This window comes from Macroventuria anomochaeta, assembly GCF_010093625.1.
Source record: "Macroventuria anomochaeta strain CBS 525.71 unplaced genomic scaffold BU25scaffold_49, whole genome shotgun sequence".
Classification (NCBI taxonomy): Eukaryota; Fungi; Ascomycota; class Dothideomycetes; order Pleosporales; family Didymellaceae; genus Macroventuria; species Macroventuria anomochaeta.
In genome coordinates, this window is record NW_022985410.1 from 222,560 (window position 1) to 246,323 (window position 23,764).

The 23,764-nt window shown below is 52.0% G+C and overlaps 7 protein-coding genes across 7 annotated transcripts; 4 read left to right on the plus strand and 3 right to left on the minus strand.

Annotated features, from left to right (window-relative positions):
• Window positions 1-1,339: 1,339 nt before the first annotated feature.
• On the minus strand, window positions 1,340-6,561 carry BU25DRAFT_220159 (Shikimate dehydrogenase). Its single transcript, XM_033701316.1, has 2 exons — window positions 1,541-6,561; window positions 1,340-1,487 (listed from the first exon to the last, which is right to left on the minus strand). The coding sequence occupies exons 1-2, from the start codon at window positions 6,302-6,304 to the stop codon at window positions 1,464-1,466; spliced, it is 4,788 nt and encodes a 1,595-aa protein (XP_033556201.1). The 5' UTR covers window positions 6,305-6,561; the 3' UTR covers window positions 1,340-1,463.
• A 38-nt stretch (window positions 6,562-6,599) lies between these two features.
• BU25DRAFT_443512 (uncharacterized protein) lies at window positions 6,600-7,475 on the plus strand (the record flags this gene model as incomplete). Its single annotated transcript, XM_033709365.1, has 2 exons — window positions 6,600-7,010; window positions 7,074-7,475. The coding sequence occupies exons 1-2, from the start codon at window positions 6,819-6,821 to the stop codon at window positions 7,473-7,475; spliced, it is 594 nt and encodes a 197-aa protein (XP_033556202.1). The 5' UTR covers window positions 6,600-6,818.
• Window positions 7,476-7,848: 373 nt separating this feature from the next.
• BU25DRAFT_463286 (uncharacterized protein) lies at window positions 7,849-8,502 on the plus strand (the record flags this gene model as incomplete). Its single annotated transcript, XM_033710591.1, has 3 exons — window positions 7,849-7,956; window positions 8,013-8,197; window positions 8,304-8,502. 3 exons carry the CDS (start codon window positions 7,849-7,851, stop codon window positions 8,500-8,502), a joined length of 492 nt encoding a protein of 163 aa, XP_033556203.1.
• A 4,413-nt stretch (window positions 8,503-12,915) lies between these two features.
• Window positions 12,916-13,854, plus strand: BU25DRAFT_353334 (uncharacterized protein; the record flags this gene model as incomplete). The annotated part of the gene is made up of 2 exons (XM_033703451.1): window positions 12,916-13,303; window positions 13,361-13,854. The coding sequence occupies 2 exons, from the start codon at window positions 12,916-12,918 to the stop codon at window positions 13,852-13,854; spliced, it is 882 nt and encodes a 293-aa protein (XP_033556204.1).
• A 192-nt stretch (window positions 13,855-14,046) lies between these two features.
• On the plus strand, window positions 14,047-15,268 carry BU25DRAFT_220226 (uncharacterized protein). Its single transcript, XM_033701317.1, has 2 exons — window positions 14,047-14,201; window positions 14,254-15,268. Exon 2 carries the CDS (start codon window positions 14,290-14,292, stop codon window positions 15,178-15,180), a length of 891 nt encoding a protein of 296 aa, XP_033556205.1. The 5' UTR covers window positions 14,047-14,201; window positions 14,254-14,289; the 3' UTR covers window positions 15,181-15,268.
• Window positions 15,269-16,151: 883 nt separating this feature from the next.
• Window positions 16,152-17,801, minus strand: BU25DRAFT_403594 (MFS general substrate transporter; the record flags this gene model as incomplete). Its single annotated transcript, XM_033705085.1, has 3 exons — window positions 16,152-16,775; window positions 16,825-17,521; window positions 17,576-17,801. The coding sequence occupies 3 exons, from the start codon at window positions 17,799-17,801 to the stop codon at window positions 16,154-16,156; spliced, it is 1,545 nt and encodes a 514-aa protein (XP_033556206.1).
• A 986-nt stretch (window positions 17,802-18,787) lies between these two features.
• BU25DRAFT_426109 (MFS peptide transporter-like protein Ptr2) lies at window positions 18,788-20,757 on the minus strand (the record flags this gene model as incomplete). Its single annotated transcript, XM_033708397.1, has 3 exons — window positions 18,788-19,377; window positions 19,430-20,675; window positions 20,731-20,757. 3 exons carry the CDS (start codon window positions 20,755-20,757, stop codon window positions 18,788-18,790), a joined length of 1,863 nt encoding a protein of 620 aa, XP_033556207.1.
• Window positions 20,758-23,764: the final 3,007 nt, after the last annotated feature.

Consider the following 23,764-nt stretch of genomic DNA (forward strand, 5'->3'; position numbering starts at 1 on the left):
AGCCTTGTCTCCGCTCTGATCATCTATTGGTAAGTTCCGCATATGCGATCGCTAAGATGCATTTGACAAGGCTGTCAGCTGTGCGCATATGGTGCGTTGAGTCATGGTGAGGCAGGTCTTCTGGCCCAAGGCTGACCATAAACACAGTTTGATTTCAGTCACAACCTACGCTGTTGACATTCCTACGCAGATCTCGTTTTCCAGTCTTCCTATCTGATCGAAAATGCCGTAAATGCTGCCGAGACTACCAATCTGAATCTCACATCAGCACCCTAATGATCCTACGGATATGCAAACCGAATCATTGTTACTCGCACCCAGGCTTACCTTCCTTGACTGGCATTCCATCGTCCGCAACTCATATCCGACACATCACACTTGCACTTGGATGTCATCGACCACAGGTCCCCTTCCTCAAGCCTGAGGCAGGGACCTCGTCATGTCAGCTTTCCCAAGACAATCTGTCTGCTGTCTACACGCCCATACCAATCATGCAGTTACCCCAATTCATAAGCCCCCCGAAGCCTCTTTAGAGCTTTTATGAACTCGGTTGCCATAACGGGCGGGCGGCACGCGCACGTTTCTTGGGACGCATCCGTGCAGTTGTTGGTTCCCAACACCTTGGTTTCATCTTACCCATCCCTTTCCCCTGCATCGCAGCTTGCATCATCGCAGTTCCATGTTTCGTATACCTTTCCCTCGGACTCACCGAGGATCAAGAGGGCGAAGATCGCAGGATTTGCGCAGGATGCGTAGAACATCCGGCACGCGCGAAAGGATTTTGCAGCGGAGGTGTCCTTCCGATGCGTACGCCGCACTCGAGCATGAAGACTGCGTACCGAGACATTCTGAAACACCTCGATAACTGTTTGACGAAGGTTGCAGTAACGGCCGTCAGCAACTGATAGATGGGTTGAGCATACCCTACGTTGGATAATAGTCACATCGCTTTACGTAGATATCAATGTACAAGCCCGCAGTCAATCCTTTACGCAGTTCGAGCGCCATATGCGGACTCAGCATTCCGTGCGTGACGAAGCGGTATCAACGGGTTGAGGGCTTGCGGATTGATTGCTTGTGCGCAAGGATGCTGGTAAAGGAGGCGCGTTGAGACTTGAGGATACAGAGCTGCGTTATGGCAAGGATATGTTGGGCTTGAGTTTCTTCGCGGGGCTGTCGCTCGAGTGCTCCTCTTCGAGACAGTCAGTCGATGCATTGCGCTTCTTTGGTCGAAGTGTTAAGCCTGAGTGGCTCATGGTTCCTATGCTGTCAGTAGTCGCGCGTGATAGCGAACAAGTGTAGTGAGTGACGACATGGTGCACAAATGAAGAGATATGCGTGATGGGAGCCTGGGTCATTTGCTACAAGTACGACACAAGGTAAGACGGGACAATGAGAACGGAACATATAGAAGTCTTAGATTTGACTCGTACTAGCAAACGGCGCTTTTGCAAGCCAGGCTTTTAGTAGCCGCTCAGAACCGCCTCCTGTAGATGGTGTCAGTGCAAATCTTTACATCTGGTACATTGATAAGACTTACCTTTGCAATCGAGTACAAAGGCTTGATGCCGGTCCAATACTCAAACTGATGCACACCCTGTCCAACAAGGACCTCGAGGCCATTGACAATCTTCCAACCAGCGTCTTGTGCCAATTGAACCAATGCTGTGACAGGAGGCTTGTAAGCCATCTCAAGCAGAGTTATCTGCCCAGCATTCTCCGCTATCTTGGCCTTTTCGAACAGCGCAATCAAGGTCTCGCGAATGGTTGGGTCAATCGGCTTGTCAGCAGGAATAGTGCCAATGGCTACAGTAGGCAAACGCTGCAAAGCTTCGATGGCGCTTGTGTCCTTGATGACGCGAATGTCGTACTCGGCAGGGAAGTCGGCTTGCAGGTTCTCCATCTTCTCAACATTGCGGCCGAGAAGGTAGATGGGGCTGTATTGCATCTCGTGCAATGCATAGATGGCTGCACGGCTGGTTCCTCCTCCGCCGATGACAAGTCCGGAGTGTTGCTCGCCGGGCAAGCGCTGGTCACCAGCGTTCTTCAGGACCAGGACCATACCAAGGTAGTCCGTGTTGCGGCCAATGAGGCGCGTGACTTCCTTGCCGGTCGCTTCATCAATCGAGATCTCTGGCACAATGGTGTTGAGAGCGCCGATAGCTTCGACCTCAGGACCGATGCCGTCAAGAAGAGGGCCTACATCCTGCTTCAAAGGAATAGTTACGCTGGCTCCACCAAAGTCGGGTGCGCGGATGATGTCCTTGATTGGCGTTGTGTCAGTGGTCTCGACGATAACGTAGTTATGCGGTAGTCCTGTTTCGCAGAAGAGCCTGTTGTGCAGGCGCGGACTCGGACTTTGTTGAACTGGTGAACCGAAGATGCAGAACTTCTTGGGTTGAATCACGCCCATCAATGACAGACCACGACGGATGTCGGCAGCCGTCAGTTGGCCAGGGGCGGTTGCTGACGGAAGCAGAGGATGCGAGACTGGTGTCATGAAGCCGTTCAATATCCTACTCAGCTTGCCGTGCTCGCCCATGTTGACGGCAATAACGGGTACAGGGTGTGCAGATTCTGCCCATGACTTGAACTCAGCGAGAGCAAAGTTGTCTTTCAGTGACTTGGCTACACCAACAAGCTTGATGACATGACCGTACTGCAAAGCACGGTTGTAGTATTGGATCCAAGAGCCATTGTCCCAGCTCAGCTCACCTCTGGGGTCGTGATGGCTGGCGATGATACTTGTATGACCCTTCTGTTCAGTGACCTCACGGAGGATGTACTCAGGCATGGTCATCTCCAAGTCCAAAAACTCACAGCCTAGTCGGAGTGCCGTCTGGTACAGTTCACGAGCCTCATTGTACGCCTCATCAGGGAACTTGCCGCCTTGCAGCTGGGTTCTTATTGTGAAGATGACCGGCAAAGACGTGACTCGGCGAAGTGCGGTAAGTTGCTCAATGACAAACTCAGGTGACGGTAAGCCCTCAGGTGACTTTGGGTCCTCAAGCAGATCAACACGCAACTCGACTGCATCCGCGCCTACAGTAATCTCAGGTAAGTCCTTCTGCAAAGGCTCGACTTGTGGGGCTGAGAGGCAAACAAAGAAGGACTGCTTCTTCTTCCGGATTGACTGCAGCGCCGATGTCCTTCCTGTAATCATCTTCAAGAAACGACCGAAGTCTTCCAGGGCTCTGACGAACCCAGTTGAATCCGAGCTCTGGCTGTTGACTAGATAGTTGCTGCACTCCAGGTACCAAGGTTTGCGTCGCAGCCAAACACCCATCATATCCTCGACGTAGGCTGGTCGCGTCTTATCGATCTGGAGGAAATCCATCACCTTGGTGATATCGCGAGACACCAGCAGAACAACTCCGTTGCTCTTTTGATAGTCAACGAAGATCTTACGTGCTTCTGGGATCTCGACAACACCACCACCACACGCGAAGACGTGGCCGGTGGGCTTCTCTTTCATGGTCTTTTGCAGGATTTTCAGCTCCTCAGCTCGGAATCCGTCCCAGCCTCGCTCCTTGATAAGTTCGGGAATGGTCATGCCTAGGCGTTCCTCGAGAGCAGTGTCCAGATCAACGAGTGGCCATCCTAGAAGACGAGCAGCCCAGCCACCTGTCGTTGTCTTACCAGCTCCGCGCATACCGATGAAGAAGATGGACTTTTCCTTGACAGTCGAGCCTATTCTTTGATCATAAATGGCCTTGTGCGGCAGCTCTACACCATCAATCTCGGCCTTGAAGATCTGGTTGAGAGAATCCCAGTAGCCTGGCCATGTCTTGCCAGTGCACTCTTTCTCGAGGATAAGTACAGGCTTGGGTGCGACCAATGCAAGGACAGCGAAACTCATCGCAACACGGTGGTCATCATAGCAGTGGATGCCCTCTTTCGGTGCATTGAGCTGGTAGCCTCTCCCATCGACCTCGATGCCATCGTCGAATTGTCTGCAAGTCACACCGAACTTGGCGAGTTCGTCCTCCATCGCCTGAATGCGGTTGCACTCCTTCACACGTTGGTTGGCGATACCGTAGATGCGCGTTGTAGTCGAAGTGCCGTTCGAGGATGCAACAGCGGCGAGGACTGATGCGGTGAGGAAGGCATCGGTCATGGGCTCCATGTCAATCTCCTTTACGGCCTTTAGCTCGCCTCGCGGTGGGCCAGTGACGGTGGTCGATGTAGCTGACTGCTCGACCTTGCAACCCATGGGCCTCAGTACCTCAATCGCGAAACGGGCATCTCCCTGCAGAGAGCTTGAACCAATGTTTGGCACAGTGCAAGTGGTTCCTGTGATAGCTGCAATAGCTAAGGGGTATGTAGCCGAACTGGCGTCGCTCTCAACGACATACTCAGCAGGGTTTGTGTAAGGCTTGTTGGGAATGTGGTAGGTGTTTGCGTCGGTAGACGACTTCTCGACCTGAACACCGAACGAAGCCATCATAGTGATAGTCATGTCGATGTATGGCTGCGAGATAGGCTTGCCGCCAACCAGACGGAGGGTGACGGGCGTCTTCGAGTAAGGCGCACACAGCAGGATGGAAGACACGTACTGCGAGGAGACGGTCGCTGCAAGCTCAATCTCTCCAGTGAACGCTTTCTCTCCCTCACTGGCACCGAAGCCGCCGCAAGCTGCAATGCGCAACGGCAAGCTACCTTGGTTCTCCTGATAGTCAATGTCGATGCCCATGGTTCGCAGCGACTTGACAAGTGGACCGATCGGACGCTCCTTCATCCTGGCATTGCCGGTGACGACGGTCGACGTAACGCCCTCAACGGGCTGCGCAAGCGCCGTGACTGAGGTCAGAAAACGTGCCGCAGTACCAGCATTTCCGAGGTAAAGCTCATCGTTCGTTGCTTTTAATTTGCCACCGTTTCCAGTAACGACCAGCTCCTTGCCGTCATTCTCCCACGAGAAGCTAGCACCTTGCATCTTTGCAAGTGCGTCCAACATGACCTGGGTGTCATCAGAGTGCAGCAGGTTGCTGATGCGGCATGAACCACTTCCAAGTGCTGCGAGCACGAGCACTCGATTCGAGATACTCTTGGATCCAGGAGGCGTGCAGGTAACATTCAAATCACTGGGGACGCCAGGATGGACGGAGACGCTGGGAGAGAGGGCGATCTTGATGTCACGGTCGGCGACTGTGCTGGCCTTCTTTTCGTGTGTACGGCCAATGCCAGACAGAAGGACGACCTTCTTGATGCTGCCGGAGTTCTTCTTGTCAACAGCCATGATCTTGATGAGTTCGTCGACAGGGCAGTGCTTGTTCGCCGTCCGTCTGCGAACAGTCTTGTCTGCGAGTGAGGTGGGCAAGCCGTAGCTGGCAATGCACTTAGTCAGGCGTGCAACTGCAGAGGGGTCCAAGACGCCCAAGTAGCGCGCCAGCTCCGCCTCCTTGACCATACCGATCGCAACTGCCTCGCCGTGCAGGATCTGGGGTGTAAGGATAGCCTCGAAGGCGTGACCGATCGAGTGACCAAAGTTCAACAGGTTGCGCAGGCCGCCCTCACGCTCATCAGCTGAGACGACTTCTGCCTTGACACGCACGGAGCCGAGCACAATGCGCTTGAGTATGCTCGCAATGCTGTCGAAGTTCCTTCTCCCGCCCTCAGTCTTCTGGTCGAGCGCTGCAAGAATTGTGTTGGCATTGCCCTCCAGTGTGGTAAATTCCTTCTCGTCCCAGATAGCAGCTGTCTTGACAACCTCAGCCATACCGTTGATGACTTCGCGCTTCGGCAGAGTCTCGAGGAAGTGCAGGTCGATGTAGATGCGTTCAGGCTGCCAGAAGGCACCAACGAGGTTCTTGCCCGCTGGTGTGTCGATGGCTGTCTTGCCGCCAATACTTGAGTCGACCATGGCCAGCAATGTTGTAGGCACCTGGACAAACTTGATGCCACGCATGTAGGTAGCGGCGACGAAGCCAATCATGTCACCAATGACACCACCGCCCAAGGCGATGATGACGGTGTCGCGCGTGCATCCTTGCGACAGCAGCCAATCCTCCACCACGCCCTTTGTGTTCCGTGACTTCGAGTTTTCGCCGGGAGGAATCGTGTACGTGAGCAATCGCGGTTTTGTTGCGCTAGCCGAGGCGGCAGCACTGAACGCCTTCTCGAAGGTAGGGATGTAGGTCGGCCCAATGTTGGTGTCGGTGATGAGGACGTAGGTGGATGAAGGGATGTTCTTCACCAAGTCTTCGGCGATGTAGCTCTGCCAGAGCCCGTAGTCGACCACGATCGAGTCCTCGCCCAAAATGGTGACCTTTGTAGGCGCCGTAGATAATCCGTTGGTCGCCATGATTGTTGGTGTTGAGGTTGGTGCGGGCAGACTGCCCTGCTGCCAAGTGAGCTTCTCTACAGTTAAAGAAGCCTCAGAAAATTAGTATACAAGTCGGCGTAATCAGAAGATATGCAATTGGCGAGTAACAAAGAACACTCTCTTTCAGGATGCTGTTGTGTTGGCGCGGGTCAATAGCTGTTGGAGTGACTCTTCGGCAGAATTTTGGCCGGCATCGGTGGGGCTGAGAGCGGTGAGCCCTCAGCTGTCATGGCCGCAGGGCTGCATTTCTCCACCGAGCCACCAACTCCACCTTCGCCCTGTTGCAAGACAATCCATGTGCGATGTGCAGATCCGTGGCACCTCACCTGTGTGGTGCCTGGAGGTAGTCACCTGCAAATGCTCGGCATCGCGCCTGCTTAAGTAGAGTCAACCGTCTTGCAGATGACAGCTGATCCGTTTCTGCTCACCTTCTTCATCATGTCATCCACAGCGCCCATCAAGGTCTTGATCACTGGCTTTGGCCCGTTCATAGATGTCACGACAAACCCTTCGTGAGGAGATAGCTGCCAGGCTTCCAGCCTCGATCCCTGGTCTAGATGGCGAATCGATCCAGTTGGTCGTTCCGACCGATCCAATGCCTGCAGCATATCACGACATCAAGGAGCAGGTCACAGTCCTGATTGAGACTCATTCTCCCAACCTCGTCGTGCATATGGGCTTGGAAGTTAACAGCGACCGTGGCGTCCCAGAAATCGAACGCAGTGCGCCAAGGGAAGGCTAACACGAGTTTCCTGACATTCGTCGCAAGGTCTTCACACGTGCTGTGAATAAAAAGGTCTTCGCAAAGTCACCTGTCTCGCTGTCAACAACCCTGGACACCGATGCTGCGGAAGAGATCTGGCGAGCCGGCTGCGCCTCAATCACCCTTGCAACCCAGAAAGGTTCGCAACATGACGCCAAGAAGGGAATAAGGCCAAGGTTGCAGAACGTGCTTGTACAAATCAGCGACGACATTGGGACCTATGTCTGTGGCTTTTGTTACTATGTAGCGCTGCTCCACCTTCAGAGTCTTACCGGCAGACGGCACGCAGTGTTCTTCCACGTTCCGCCGCTAGAGACTGAGGCTGACATATTGGTTGGCGTGAGAGTGACACAAGAGGTGGTTCGCGCACTGGTCTATGTCATGTAAAATCCGTAGGCTGGAAAATGCGATGCAGGTACCGAGGAGTGGGCCAGAGAGGCTGACCGGTCAGGCGGCTGAAGAGCTTGACTATGCGCTAAGCATTTGGAAACGAACCCAAAACGACCAACTTAGCCCGCTTGGGTTAAGTTCTTCAATATTGTACTGGAGGCCTGACAGGTAACCACAGCGAAGCGAGCCTTGGAAACAAGATCCGAGGCGCAAAGACTGCCGCCAAACGCAGTACTTATTGTGCTGCCGCGCCCTCGAGGAATCCTATATCTTGGCTTCCTTACCTTGTCTTACCTGGTTCTACATCGATCAGATCGAGCTAAGTCACTTTGACCCCCTTCGAATCAGACTAGAATCAATCATCTACACAATGCTTGTCAAGACCATCATCGCTGTGGCTGCCATGGCCGGCTCCGCCCTTGCTGGGTTCGATATCAAGACCGGACAGACTGAGTGGTGGTACACCGACGATGCAGAGGTATGTTCATGACCTACAAAGAATTGCTCTGACAAGACGGCTGCTTACCATGACAGTCCACATCTATTGTCAACGCCCTTTCGAAAGCCATTGACAGCTATGAGGCAGCACTCGAGACTCAAGCTGATGTGAAGAGCGCACAAGGCGCATTCTACACATATGCACGAACACGCGACGGTATTCCAGACATTGTTACCGCAACAGGTACATCTTACACACAGTACACCACGCTTCCTGACTGGTAAGTTTCGTCCTGTCGAACCCCGTAGAGTGATTCAGGAGAGAGAGAGCAAACTCGAACCTTGAACCATCTTCGCACTCAGATCACCGTTAACCCCCTCAAACAGGTACACAGCCATGCCAGCAGACGCGCTCAAAGTCTTCGAGAGCGTCCGCAAGGAGGAGGACAAAATTTGGTCGAGCGTTGTTCCTAAGGCCGCAAGAACGAGCGGTAGCCAGGGCGCTGCGCCTCAAGTAACTGGCATGGGTGTCTACGCTCACGGTGCCATCGCCGCTGTTGTAGGTGCTGTTGCCGTTGCCTTGTAGTCGATGGTGTGCTTGGGACAGAAATTGCCCTGCTATGAGTTTATGATGTCTCATGTCTCTCGCTTTCTTAGATATACCCAATCTCAATCTTGTTTTGTACTTGCACCCTGCGTTTCCCGAGCACTCCGTCCATTTGATACGCGTACAGTAACAGACGACCCAGCCTGCGCTCGAGCTCAGCCCTTCAGATGTTACGCCTCTTGATTGGTTGATTGATTTATTGATATCAGTGGCTCCCCTGGTAATCCAGGAGTTTAGTTACAGGTGGTTGAGTGTTATGAGAGTACAAGGGATGGTGAGGGCTTTGTTGAAGATGTATTTTAAGCAAAGCTCGTAAGCACGGTTTGATTGGTTCTCAGGGATGAGTACAGTATCGGAAACGGGTTGGTAGTTGTCTAGTCAAAGATCTTGGCGACTGGGTAGCAATGAGTAGTATAGAGTAGACTGTTGTCAGGACGAGCCACCCTGACAAGGCCGCTAATGGGCTAGTGCAGCCCTACCCGAGTGTATATCCCTGTTGCTGGGGCTCTTGCAGTTTCCAGCGATTCATCTCATGTCCAATTGAACCTGCTATTGCTCGACTATGTTATCTCATATCATCTACTCCTAACATGTGAATCGCTCCCCCTAATAGAGGTAGCCCAGTGTCAGAGGGAGTGAAGATATCCACCGATCGCCATCTGTTTGCTAGCGGTCCGTTGCAGTGTTTGCTAACGGTCCACTGCACTGATTGTCCAGCTCATTCGGTTAGCTCGGTTTGCTTCCCCAACCCTTCACTGCTATCCTCTTCTACTATATAGTCCCGATCGATTCCAGCCAATAGCTAACAGATCAATCAACATCTCAACACTTCCACACCCAGTCGGCATACATACACGATGTCTCAGCGCGAAACTCCATCTTCCAGCGAGAGCATGCATCTGGAAGAAGGACGTCAATCTCACGCCAGCAGCCCTCATGGAGGAACGACCACCCAAGACTATGCCCAGGTGCAGCCTGTATCCCCACAGGGTCATCTCAGGGGGACAGGAACCCTATATGATGTGGGATTCTGGATCCGAGGAGTGGCAAGTCCGCAAGTGGCCCAATCCGCGCCAGTTGACAGTAGAGAGGATCCGCTTGAGGCGGAGTTAGAACAGTTGAGGAAGTGGCAGAGGAAGATGCAGCAAGAGCTAGAATAGGAACAACTGCGTACTGAAGGCCCGCTTCATGGCTGGAGATGCCGCAGCGCGTCAAGCGTTGATACCACGCCTACTACCTGTCTCAAAGGACGCTTCTCAGAGACGAACGCCCTACCTCAACCCGAGCCCTACATGTCTACAACCAGCGGGACCGCCAGGACTACAACCGTTGGGTGCGAGACTATTGATTGATTGATTGGCTGATTGAATGTTTGTTTGTTTGTTTTCACGTCTTATGTGAGTCTGAGACTATGGACAACAAATTACGAGCGGGTTCCTTAGGCCTCTGTAGGCCCCCTCGGGAGCCCTTGGGGTATATAGGATGAGGGGTGCCCTCTCTAAGGGCACTCAGCGGTTCAATCAATTACTACTGGTGACCTACTGCTATCTGCCTATCGTACCTGTACACCCAGGCCTTTCTTTACACTCATCCATGTCAAGACTCTACCGAGCTCTCCAGGGCTCAGCCCATCACAGGATAGACAGCCGTTGCCCTGTTTTCTGTGAGTGTGGAGAACCATTGCTCTGTTGTATGAAAGCTGCTGCTGCTGAGGTTTTCCTTCAACCAAGTGCTGAATTGTGTGGTACGTAGATCAGCTGAAGAGTTTTCCGCTCAGGGGAAAGCTGAAGACAGCAACAGAGGGCTGCAAGGCTTCCATAATACTTGCAGCAGCAAAACAGCATTGGGGAACAAGTTCAGGATGGCATCTCAGATGATATGAGACAAAAATCGATAAAGATTAACCTTTTGCTCACGTCTAAAAGTTGGTATTTGGATGAAAACACGCGTCCCGGATGATGTAAGACTTGACAGGTCTAGGGACACTAAGTGCACGAAGCAAACAACCGAGCCAGAATCCTTGGAGGCTTTGTAGGTACTGCTTCGATGGGCTGCCAATGGCGCGTACAGAACAGGGCATGACGATGAAGGTTGGAGGGAGGGGTCCACGCGGCCCGAGAAGATACGCCCACCGCGAAAACGCTTGGCGGAACTCACCCCATACAAACCACACACGAATTGTTCACAGCACGGTTGTTTAAGTAGTAATTAAAGCATCTTACGTTTTTGAGGCTAGAGATTACTATAGGATAGCTATCGCAAGCTGATTTCTTGGTGTTGCAGCTGTCAATAGCCCGTCATTCTGCCCTCAATATCAATACAATCTTGCAGTCTTTGAGGCATACTATCAACCCGTTCATTTATAAACTTCTATGTGATACTTTCCCACCCCTCAATAGCGAGATCCCTTGTTTCAAAGACATCCCAATAAGGAAATTGCTTAAGGTACTGCTTTGGAGGCTGCCAGCAGTTCTCAATTGGGGACAGGTCAGGTGAGTTAGGTGAATTGGAATAGGAGTTAAGGTTGTTCTCCTCTTTCCACATCCTTACAATGTTCTTCTTTAAACCTCCTCCATGCCCAGAGTCGTTATCTTCTTCAAGAATGAACTTGTCACCTCTCAGAAGCCAGGGTTTGACAATAGGCTCAAGTGTGATTGCTCGGCTTGGTCCCACCTGAGCTACACCGACCAAAAAGGTACAGTAACCCAATAGATATGGGTACTGGAAGCCAAACAGTATATACCCGTGACACAAGGATCTTGTTGCGGTATGCCTTAAGAGAGAGCTTGCTGTTTTTGTTGCCAGGTACTTTGTAGAAGTTGAGGTTGCTCTTGAAGTTGTACCCAATGGCTGCCCATCAATGAGCTCTCTCAAAGTCCTTCTCATGCTCTCTGTTCAAGGTCTCTTGTATACAATCCTTGCAGTACCGTTCCCCAGGCCTCTTCAGAATGGTCACGGGTATTTCCCCTTACATCTACTGGCCAGCCCTTGGACAGACTCTGGAGCTGGACCGGAGGCTCACAGGCCACCTGTATATATTCCTCATAAACCTTGAGGCTTAACCATCAAGGATTTGTCTGATCTCATCCCATATGGCCCCAGACGGCCCCAATCCATCCTGTGTCCGATTGCCTGCCTACAGTAACCTCACAAGAATTTGTTACGATCAAAGGGCAACCCGCAGCAACACTGAACGAACAGGACTACGCAATGATACGAGAGAAGCCGAGGAACTGTAGTATCGATCGACCCAAGCAGTGGGCCGCGTCGGCAACACTTGGCACGAGCAGTATACTCGGTACGATCGGTATACTCGGCACGGTCAATATACTCAACACAAGCAGTATACCCGGTACGATCGGTATACTTGGTACGATCAGTATACTCAACACGAGCAGTATACTCGGTACGATCGGTATACTTGGTACGATCGGTATACTTGGCACGGTCAGTATACTCAACATGATCAGTATACTTGGTACGATCAGTATACTCAGTACCGAGCAATCTGAGCAATCTGAGCAATCCGAGCAATCCTCTGCTCATGTATATAGCAAGTAGACACGCTGCCCTTATGGCATTGTGTTCAACCTCGTCAATCAACTTTGTTATTGGAATTTCACTTGCTCTCGAGCCAGACAGTATACTCTGTATTACTCATTGCAACCAGTCGCCACGGTCTTTGACTAGACGACTACCTGACTATTACGAAGGTTATTACAACCCGCCCGGATAGTCTACCCCTGACCACCCGAGCTTTGCTTAGGTGACTGTCAACCCCTATGGCTTTCTGTACCTCTGCTCACCCCTGAGAACCAATCGACTAGTGTCTACGAGCTTTGCTTAAGGCACGAATCGTAACAGAGGGGTCTCAAAGTTGTGTGGATGAAAGCATTGAGGTGTGGGGCTTTCGCGGTGGGCGTATTTTCCCGGGCCGCGTGGGGTCTTTGTTGTCGAGGTCCACGAGTTGGCGGGGCGCTCAGCTGGCGCTGGCGCACGGTCGAGCCGAAAAGCCAGCCCCCTCCGCGCCGACCCACGCTCTGGAACAAGTGGCCTCTGTGCTCCATGCAGCAGATGTGCAGAACCGTCGACGCGTGCGCGTGTTCATGTCTTAACTCGGACAAGGGAGCCTTGCCAAGCGAGAATATTTCGACCATGCGTGGTATAGTGTCGTCTAGAAGGGAGGACACAGCTTCGGATCTGCCGACGAGGCTTGAAACAGCCATTTCTGCTTGTATGGGAATGACCGTCGTTCAGCTGAGCAAGCCATGAGTTCGACGAGGCCCTTTAGATTTCCCAGCTGGGTCCGGGGCATACTGGTGGTACTTAAGGGAGGGAACGGTCTGGTCAATCCTCGCAACATTACAGCTCAATTCCTCCGCATCGTTGAGCATGACCGAGTTCAATTCGAATGGCTTTGGCCAGACTTTTGGAAGTGGCTTCTGCCAAGTAGAAGGTCAACCAGAAGCGTTTTCACAGAGTGGGTTTCAATACCCAAATGGCAGACTTGTACACACGATTGTCAATCCCCCAGTCGAGAAACCAGCAAAGGATCCCCTGCCAGTACCTCCACGACCGAAGAAGCGCATCATTATCTGCTGCGATGGCACTTGGCAGAGCTCCGCCCACGGTGCGCAAACCATCCCATCAAATGTGGCGAAGATGAGCAGGTCCATCGACTCATGGTACATCGACGAGAATGGATTGATGGCGCCTCAGATTGTTTACTACGACGCTGGAGTAGGCACAGCCATGGGTAAGTTGGAGTCTCTCTGGAGTGGTAAGTTCCTAAACCTCAGGTCAATTGAATTCATTACCGCAACTAATGGTGTACAAGGAACAACTGGTGGCGGTCTTGATGAGAACGTCTGCGAGGCTTACAACTTCATTGTGAACAACTACAGCCATGGTGACGAACTGTTCTTCTTTGGCTTCTCACGTGGAGCATACACGGTGCGTGCCTGCGCCGGTTTAGTCTGTCGAGTTGGTATCTGTCAACCAAGTGCTATGGGCCAATTCTGGGAGATGTACGCCAATTATAAGTCGATCAGCGCCAGCGAGCCGCTAGAGAACAGTCTGTGGGCAAAGAGGTGGGAAGGCGACCCTAAGGATAAGACCTACCAGATCCAAGTGAAGGGGGAAGAGTGGGAGTTTACCAAGGGCTCCGGGTACAGCTGGTTCAAGCAAGCTGAGAAGAGGGTCATCATCAAGGTTGTTGGCGTGTGGGACACTGTCGGAAGTCTTGGCTACCCCGACAATGTCTGGACGGACGTGAGTGCGAAGAACAGGCCATACGGATTCCACAACACAGAGATTCATCCACGTGAGTAGCCTTCCCTCCAAGTCGCTAGAAAATCCGGACACAAACACCCCCAATCTGGGAGGCAGTCAAGGTTTTCGACCAAATATCGTTGCTTCTATAGGTGACTATACTCGGACGTACTGGATGACCTTAGGACTTCAGCCTCACGACAAGGATTATGGTTGCCCAATCTGGTTAGCTTTTCTACGACATGAAAGTTTCGTGAGTATAATATAAGTGCTTACTCTGCGATTTAGAGATCGAAAACGCATTCCATGCTCTGGCGCTCGAGGAGCACCGTAAAGCGTTCGGGCCAACTCTGTGGTCGCTCCCTGAAGGAAGCAATACAAACTTGATCCAGTGCTGGTTTCCGGGTGTAAGTCCCTTGCCCTGGCTCTACAAAGTGTCTCTTGCTGATCTCTCGCCAGGTTCACATCAATATCGGAGGCGGCAGTGGTGACGGCATGAAAGACCTCGAGCAGGGTATAGGCAATGCAGACGGCCCAAAGAAGAAGAATACAAAGCAGGAGCGGAGCAAAGGTGACCTCGAGATCATGAGCGTTACTACGTTCTTCTGGATGGTCGACCGTTGCCACCCTTTTCTTCGCTTCAAGATCGACCCTGCCATCACCGACAACTACAAGTGTGCTCTTAGTACGATCCTGGAACGGACCAAAACCAATACGAAAGACTCCAAAGACCCCAAATCCGAACACTCATATGGCGGCTGGGGTGTTGCACCGATCATTGACTCGTTCCAGGGTGCCATGGCGGCCGCCGGCTCCGAAACTCGTACGCCAGGCCATTACTTCGTAGATCGCGAGAATGCTCACAATCATGAGCATCACCACAAGAGAACCAACGAGTACATGCACCCTGTTGTTCAGCATGCTCAGTTGCAGATAAAGTACGAACCAGAAGCACTCAAGGGCTTCAAACGGATATCGCTCGGCCCAGGCAAGGGCCACCATTGGGTCAAGACGTACAAGCCAGCCGAGCCGGGACTTCTCAAGAGAGGCTGGTCTTACCTCACTGGCGCCGCTGTTCCGTCTGCCAGTGAGAATGACATCGTCTCCATCCCAGAGTTTGTGATCCCTGAACATGGAACGAACACCGATGGTACATGGTGGTTCCCATACGAGAGAAATCTGATCGTGACGGCGGCGCTACGAGCCAATACTGGCGAGCTCCTCCCTCCCGAGAAGCAGCCTTCTCAGAAGGACATTGAAGTGGATGGAGAAGGAATGCAGTTCTTGAACGACCTGGATGAAGACAACAAGGACGTGGAGGGGTTTCGTGCATGGAAAAGACAGAAGATAACGAGTTCGAATCCTAAGTATCCCGGCTCCTGGTAGGCAAAAGCCACAGCCAAGTGCCCTTCTGGGCGCAGTCACAATCTAGACCACCACGCATAGAGATCGCAAAATCACATGAACACCTCAGATACATTGCATGTTTTAACGTCCTATGTGACTCTGAGATGTAAGGGGCTGACCCTGAGGGTAGATACCTGATTGATGGATTGATGGATTGATTAACAGTTACTACCATAGGGTACCAGTGAAGTAAAACTGGCTCAGAGTACCATGGAGAACTTTACTAAGCCCGGGTGTAAGTCTGTCAACCATCCCATTAACCCCCCTGTCAGGCTTTGGTGGGTTGGATGGTGATGGTGCAGGACTGTACTATGAAAAGTCACCTGTGTGAACATTCACTTGCCAAGCTACTAGTTTACTATGGGATCCCCACTGTAAGTTGCAGTGGTGATCAATTGGGGGTTTCTTTGGTCCCAAAGGCTGAGGGGTCAGTACATTTCTTCAACCACCGATAACGATCATGGAAGGTGCATGGCTGACCGCAGCTTTCACAGGGCTGCACAAGCGGCTCTACAACATTGCTCTGAGCGGCGAAGGGCATGTGTTATACGTGCGACTGTATAATGGTTGCTGATATGTACGGACTCCCCTGAGCTTGATTCACTACTGCGACATATTTACGTTATGTAAAAATAAAGGCTTCTAAGTGGCTGTTTCTATCTTGGTTGACAGAATTGACAGTCTGGTACATGTCTTGCAGAGCAACAACGTGGTGAATGGCCACTCACAAGGCTGTACGCCCTCATGAACCACTACTGTATGCATCTGAGCTGCAGGGGCGCTGGCGAGGGGCGGGAGAGTGGCATTGCGTACGTGCAGTTGGGGAGTAATAGTGGCTCGGAGGATGGAATGCAAGCATACGGGTAGCATTGATTACGAGGTATGGCCTTCTACATTACTGTCGGAGCCGGCGTGACGAGAGATTGATCGATTCGATATTCTGAATGGCTGCTTACAATGTGTACCTGAAGAATGGGCTCTTGTCTCCCAACATCAACAGATCCTCATCCGAGTACCTTGCCCTAATTGCCTCCTCGCCGTGTTCTTGGATCAGCTGATCTCTCTTCTTGTTCTCCTTGCCGTACGCCCAGCGTAAAACAAAGGTCATAGCAACAGCCGCAATACACATTGCTAGACTGGCCGCAAACCCCGTCGTGTACTTCGGCTTCTCCCTCGCAAGATAGATGTTACTACCCATGATGCCACCCATATTGCCCACGGAAATGAGTAGCGCCATACCAACAGCGCGCTTCGAGCTGGGTGCCAGTGAGTTTGCGACCCACGAAACCAGGCAAGTGAAAGGGCAATACAGGCCAGCTGCGACTGGGAAGAGGAAACCGTAAGTTACACCAGGGTATTTAGGATGCGGGATAGCGAGTTGAGCAATGAAGCCTATAATGGCAATGCAGTAGCCACCGATGATCCAGGATGAGCGTATCTGGGTGAGATCAGAGCCCCAAGCCCAGATAATGGTGATAATGGCGGCAAAGACGTAAATGGGAATCGTAAGAAGTTGGGCATTTGCGCTGGAATAACCGAGGCCGTTGATCACGGTTGGAACTGTCGCAGTGAAACTGCGGAGGTTAGCGAACATTGACTTGTACACTCAAAAGTGATACATACCCATAGACACCTACAGTGTTACCCCAGAAGATAACAACACCTGCCCAGACTTTCCAGTCTGAGAGACCAGCAATGATGTGCTGTTTTCCCATCTTATCGTTGTTCGTAGCCTTGCCCTGCCCACTGCTGGAGTCGTCCTGCAGTCGGCGAACCAGCAGATCTCTCTCCGGCTGCGTAAGGAACCCAGCTGTCTCGGGGCTGTCTGGCAGGATCTTCCAGATGACCAGAGCAAGGGCAACTGGAATCAAGCCCTCGATCAAGAAAATCCATTGCCATCCAGCAATCCCGGACCTCCCGTCCAATTTCTCGATGCCGAAGGCGAGAAGGCCAGAGAAGGCACCTGCCAGTGATGCAGCGACATAGAATACAGCCATGCGTCGCTGCAATTCGAAGCGCCGGTACCACAGTGTAAGCAGAAACGTTGCTGCGGGGAAAAATCCGGATTCTGTGACACCAAGGAAGAAGCGGCCTGCTAGGAGCCCTCCGTAGCTGTTTACGAGACCCATGAGCGTCATCACCAAACCCCACGAGAACATAAGAATTGCCATCCAGTGCGAGGGCCTCACCATCTTGAGCACGATGTTCGAGGGAACTTCGAGGAGTGTGTAGGGTATGAAGAAGAGGGTTACGGCGGTGTTGTATTGAAGACCGCGTAGATTGAGGTCGACGTCCATACCGGCGATTTTGGCGTTGCCAACTGCGATGCGTTAGTATACATCCGATTGACCAAGGTGTAAGTGGAAAGGTTTACTGTTCGAGCGATCAATGAAAGCGACGAGGTATAGCAGAGCAAGCATAGGTACAAGTCGATAATCAACCTTGCGCAGTACGCGGTTCGCTTCCGCTTCGTCTAGCTCGACATGCTGCGCTTCCAGCTCGCCTGAAGAAGTTGAGATCTTCTCTGCATTGAGGTTCTCGATGCGCTGCTCGTTGTTAAAAGAAGTGCCGCGCTTCTCATCGGTGCCTGTGGACGCCATCGCTGCTTCGTCTCTCGAGACTGAGATGGCTGGAATTCGTGAACGTGCCTTCACGGCAGTCATACATTCTCTAAAGATCTTCGGTCTATTCTAACTCCGAACGGCTTACCACCTTCGGCACTTGCAACTCTGCCTTGCATCTCAACGTGCCAGCAACGCGCAACAAGCGAGTAAGGTGCATCGATGTGTGGGCCCTCGCACGACTATCTGGGGTAGCCAGCGCTTCGGTGTGTGGCGTGCGGGGTAAATGTGGGAAAGATCAGCGTGCAGATCGGCATGACGCCTGTTTCGCTAGATGCTGTTTTGCTAGATGCTGTTTCGCTAGATGCTGTTTCGCTGGATGCTGTTAAGATTGTGGGGTTGGTGCATTGTTGTGTTACACCGAGCAGGATGCGGTTGCCGATAAAATTGCTAAGAATGGAAGGAGTTGGCGAGTGCAAGGGAATGTCGTGACGGTGGCACGGTTGGTCGTGGGCCGAAACGTGGTTGCCACGTTCGGGCGCTACACCGAGATGCTGTGGTTTTGAGACTTATGAAATGCAGTTTTGACACGTACAAATCATGCACATCTGTCGCGACCTCGAGAGCGTGCATTATGGCTCGCAAAGAAGGGACAACCTACCGTACAAGGACTTTCTCTCGCAGCTGAAATGACCGCCGTGATCAGCGACAGAGAAAATCTTTGTGTGAGTGATCGGAAATGGAAGCAGCGTTATGCAGGATTCATGGTTCCTGCTGAGAGTTGTATTCGGTAGGAGCGTCGATCATCACAGGCAGGTTGAGAGATCATAGTTGTTTGAGTAAGTTGACTTTTGGTAAGAGATTGGATATTAGGGTTGCTATGACATTACAGTTCGTTAGCACACCGTGAAGTCGTCAATCAAACGAGCGATCTCAGAACCAACAACAGCTTTAGAGACATCGAACTACTCCACCCATGTCATGTCAAGCGTCGTCGTGAGGTAGAGCGCCGCACCGCGCCGCACTTAGAAGCTCGCAGGCTTCTTCTCGTCCTCGACGGGTGCGACGCTGATGCGCCTCTCGACATCCGCTGCCTGGTTGGCATTGCCAAGGTGACCGGTGGGCAACATGTTGAGCTGGTCTTCCTCCTTGTCCATCTTGCGGTAGGCGATCCAGAAGAGAACACCGGTGATGAACGAGATGATGGCGACACTACCGTAGTTCCAGACGACGAGAGGGTCGATGGTCAACGGGGTAAAGGCCTGGGCAAGAGCAGCGGAGAAAGCAGTGGTGAAGAGCTGGACAGCCATGACCAGAGACCTCATGTTCTTGGGGGCCTTGGTGAAAGCGTACTCGAGGGTTGTAACGGAAGCGAAGATCTCAGAGATGGCGATCAGAATGTAGACACCAGTAACGGCCCAAACGTTGATCGGAGACTTATATTCGGTGTTGGATGGGTCGTCGTAGTATCCAGAGGTCTTGTAGACGTAGTACTGGAGTACAGAGGCCCAGACCATAGAAAAGGAAGCGATGATGAAACCAGCGCAGATCTTCTTGAGGGGTGTGAACCTGATGCCCTTCTTGCGGAGGAACGGGTAAACGATAGTGTCCATAACTAGTAAACATGTTAGCATCGATATGTTGATTTGGGCAGTGAGTGAGCTTACTCGGCACAAGGATGATGATGGAGATAGGGTCCAAGTTGGCCAAAAGATCGTTAGGAACGCCGTGCAGAGCCATGGTGGAACACATCTGGGTCAAGTTGGAGTCCATCTGCCTGTAGGCGAGCCAGAAGATCGGAACCCAGAAGAAGACACCACAAGCGCGGAAACCACGGGCGACTTCGTCGACCCAGGCATCATCGAAGTTGTACCAGGAAGGCTTGTTGGCGCCCAGAGCAGAGGGCCTGATAGACTCCCACATTTTACCGTCGTTCCAGTTCTTAAAGTTCCTCGTACCGACAGCCTTAGCAAGGAGCTTGAAAGCAGGTCCCATGACGCTGCCACTTGGGGGACGCAGAATGTAGTGCTTCTTGCAGACGATTAGGACAGGCAGAGCGAGCAGGAAGAAGACAGTGGGGATCAGGTAGGACAGGTAGAAACCGACGTAACGTTCGGCGTACACCATACCGAGCTGACCGGCCAAGGCACCGATGTTAATAAACAAGTAGAAGTAGTTGTAGACACGAGTGACGGTAATGGCGGGGTCGATGATGACGCGCTTGCCATTCCTTTCCACAACTTGAAGCTTGTCTGTCTCAAGCTGCTCAACAATCAGAGGCGAGATGTTGGGCTTGAAAGTACCAGTTCCGAGTCCCATGACGAGCAATCCGATGATGAAGCAAGCAAGCGCACCCTTTTGGTTGTCCAGGACCGAGGGGATAGCAGAGGCGACGAGGATAATATGACCGATTTCAGCGATGATGACCGAGTAGAGAATAGTCTTGTAGCGTCCGAGGTAGGTGTCGGCGATCCAGGCTCCAAGGAGGGGGCAGCAGTAGACCCAGAAAGCGTTGAAGGTGGTCAGAGAGAAAGCAACTTGCTTGCCCATTCCAAGAGCACCGGGTTGAGCCTCGGCATCGCTAGGGTTCAATGCTGCACCAGTAGGGGTCGGCCTAGGCTTAGCGATGAAGTTGGAGTAGACTTGAACACAACCATAGTAGGACATGCGCTCGACGAGTTCGACAAAGGCGATGGTGTAGATTCTCCAAGGAATGGCAGCGCCAATGCGTTCGAGCGTGTCGAGCTCCTCTTTGGTGGGAAGGCTGTCATTGTCACTGAGGTAGCTCTCTTGGAGAGTGGCCTTGCCCTCAGTGAAAAGGAAAGGCGGCGCCTCGTCTGAGTGGAAGGCCGGGTTCTTGCGCTGTGGATCACCAGAGGCATCGATGAGAGCCGGGTCCAAGCCGACGGCTTGCTGCATGAATATGAGTACAAGCACGTGGAGATATATGGGGCACTGTGTGACCTACAACCGCGTCGTTGTCACCAACAGGCATGGTGATGGTCGTGCTACTGGGTAGACTTGGTGAGGGGGTGGTGTGTGGGGAGCGACAACGAAGAGAATATTCTTGGGGAGCCCAGGTTTACGTGTATTTGAAGTGAAAGCACGCAAAGCGTAGCTCGTGTGATGTGTGCCCAGACTGGCCGCCTGAGTGTGGCCGATCAGGAAGGAGGTCGTAATAGTAACAGATAAACGCCGTAACCTAGCTTTGATACGGCAGGTCTACATTGCCAATCGCCTTGCCACCGCCATTCATTTTCCCCAATTCACCCAGCCGCGTGCGCGATAACTGCTGCAACCTCATCCGCGCGCGCCAATCACCGCCCAGAAGCGAGTTGATGCACAAGCCTCGGTAAGATACACGAAAGGCGCCGACAAGACCCTCTAAGCAGCGGACGAGAGGTCTTGGAAAGCTTTGCACCGCCAAGGGGTCGTGAAGATGTGGATGTTGAGGTTGCGCGCAGCTCCTTTGTCCACCTCTTTCGCCTCATACCCATTGCGGTCTGCATTCCAACCATGAGATTCGACTGCGAACGGCCATCAATGTCTCCCAACACCGCAATACCGCAACCTTGAAGGATGCGCAACAGTACTCTTGGCGTTATTACGCTCCGCCCGTATTTCCTTGCTCCTTCCTATTGCGGGGAGCCAAAACAAAGCGTGGCGCTGGCCAGAATGCTTACGTCGGAGTAGTTGACGTTATAGGGCTAGTCGTAGAACACACACCTTCGATGGAGTTTCGACCATCGCCAAAGCGGGCACACCCCGCTCTCGCTAGTCAACAGCATATTTTGTTGTCCATCGGCGCGGTCAGCTGCGACAGTAGCTAATTATGACTTGTTAGACGCGTTTTAGTAGTAACATATATTGCGGAGCGTGTATGAACCACTTGTGTCGGCGTCGACTTCCATTTTACGTTGCGATGATAAGTTTTGTGGCCGACTTGGTCTCAGAGAAAGGGTAGCTAGCATGCAGCACCCGTCCGTGATACACACGCTGCATGCAGCAGAGCGCTTAGGAGCGGTTGATGAAGGCGCCACTATCTTCGATGGTTTGAGGGACTGTCATGCTTCCTCATTTTGGAATGCCAACACGATTGAAACACGGCTGGAAGTCGTGATATCGTTCGATTTGAATTCTTCTGCCCGTGATTCGATGCACAGAAGCCAGGAAGTTGGGTATTTGGCACATGCTCTCGGTTCGCCCGTTCCGGAGGCGTAGCACAAGCTTTTCTCAGTGGCAACTGGGCTTGCGCGCTTGTGTGAGTTTGTAGGCGGCTTACACAGGCTTCTGTCCATCGCCAGTCGCTCTGTTACATCGGTGCCGTTCTTGTTGATTGCGTAAAAGATCCGCGGGATGTGCTGGTCGGTGTAGCTGTTTTTTGAAGTTCTTCATCACATTGAGGAGCGATCTACACCGTCCTGTCAGTACTTCGCATGTTGTTGCAAGGCTGCTGGCGGTGGGTCCTGATCCTTGCGAAGACGGTTAACTGAACAACAGCCATTGACGCAGTCCTGTGTCACTCAATCGACGCCAGTCATCGAAGGTCCTCGGGGGTCATTTTGCAGCCTGGACACATTACTTCGCTCGTCCCTTCTCGATATATCGGAGCTTACCATGCTATGACGGTTCTGTTGAGATAGTGCAGCAACTCACGCTTGCGCAGGGTGTTGCTCTACTTCATCCTTGATGTCAACGACGTCAACGCGTCGAAGCAACAACACCTTGAGGCAATCATACTTGCACCACGATCTAGTATACAACAGAACGGTCGTCCCTCGCATTTCTTGGTCTCATGCTTGCCATGAAAAATAAATCTAATGAGCTTTGTACGGCAATGCATATGTACTACTGACGATGACGATAGTCAACATAGGCTTTGGGTACTTTTGGAGTGCAGAACACCGCACGATCATACCCGGACAACGATACTCCTTCTGTTGAGGATTGTGAGTGATCAGTACGCATGTGCGAAAATATTGAGGGATTGAACTGAGGTTGTATTGGGTGAAGCTACAGACAGTATGTATAGGTGAGTAGCTGTAAACAACGCTAGTGTGACGTGGCAGTCAATCTCATGGCAGGTGAGGTTTGACAGGCAAGAGCGCCCTGAACCGTGACACCCCCCCCCCCAGCTGCTGTAGACTCAGAAGTGGAGAGTCAACAACAGCTGATCAGTATTGGCTCAATGTATATAGATAGCGTTAAGGTCATCGCCATCAACCTGACGCAGGCCATTTAGGTGCTCAGTGATATCAACAAGGCCAAGTTGGCGGACAAATTCTGTGAACTTCTGCTTTGGTAGTATCTTTGTGAGTCCGTCAGCAGGCATATGATCAGTAGGAACCCATTGAACATTGATGCGTGAGGCAGTGACCTCCTGTCGTACCCAGAGTTGGTGGGTATCAACCTGTTTGACCTTTGTTGTTAAGCTGGCTAGGGGTGGCACGGGTAGATGACAATATAGTAGCAAGAAGTGTATATTGAGGGTAAGGATAGACTGATCACTGCCGATTTGCAGTGGAAAAGAACTTCTATTTATTCCCCGCTACTTATGCAGGGGCTATTAGCCTCTGGTGGGCCACCAACCTGACAATGCCTCCCTTCTTTGGAGTTGACGACCTGGCAACAGGTAACAATAGTTGAGTCAACACCTAGGTGGGTAAATTGGACCAATTTATGATAATTGATGGCCAGCGTGGTAAGCGGACGGTAGCGTGATTCCTGTTTTCCTCTTGGCCTTGAGATGTTCACCAGTACCAATAGCTGTTGCTCTCACCTTCACCTTCACTTCTAAGTAGAAGTCCTCCAGCTCATCCACAAGTATGTTGTTGAAGTCGTGTCTTAAGCAAAGCTCGTAGACACTATTCGATTGGTTCTCGGGGATGAGCAGAGGTACAGAAAGCCGTCGGGGGTTGGTTATCACTGAGCGAGCTCGATTGATTGATTGATTGATTGATTGATTGGTTTAACGTCCTATCTGAGTCTAAGACTATGGAAGA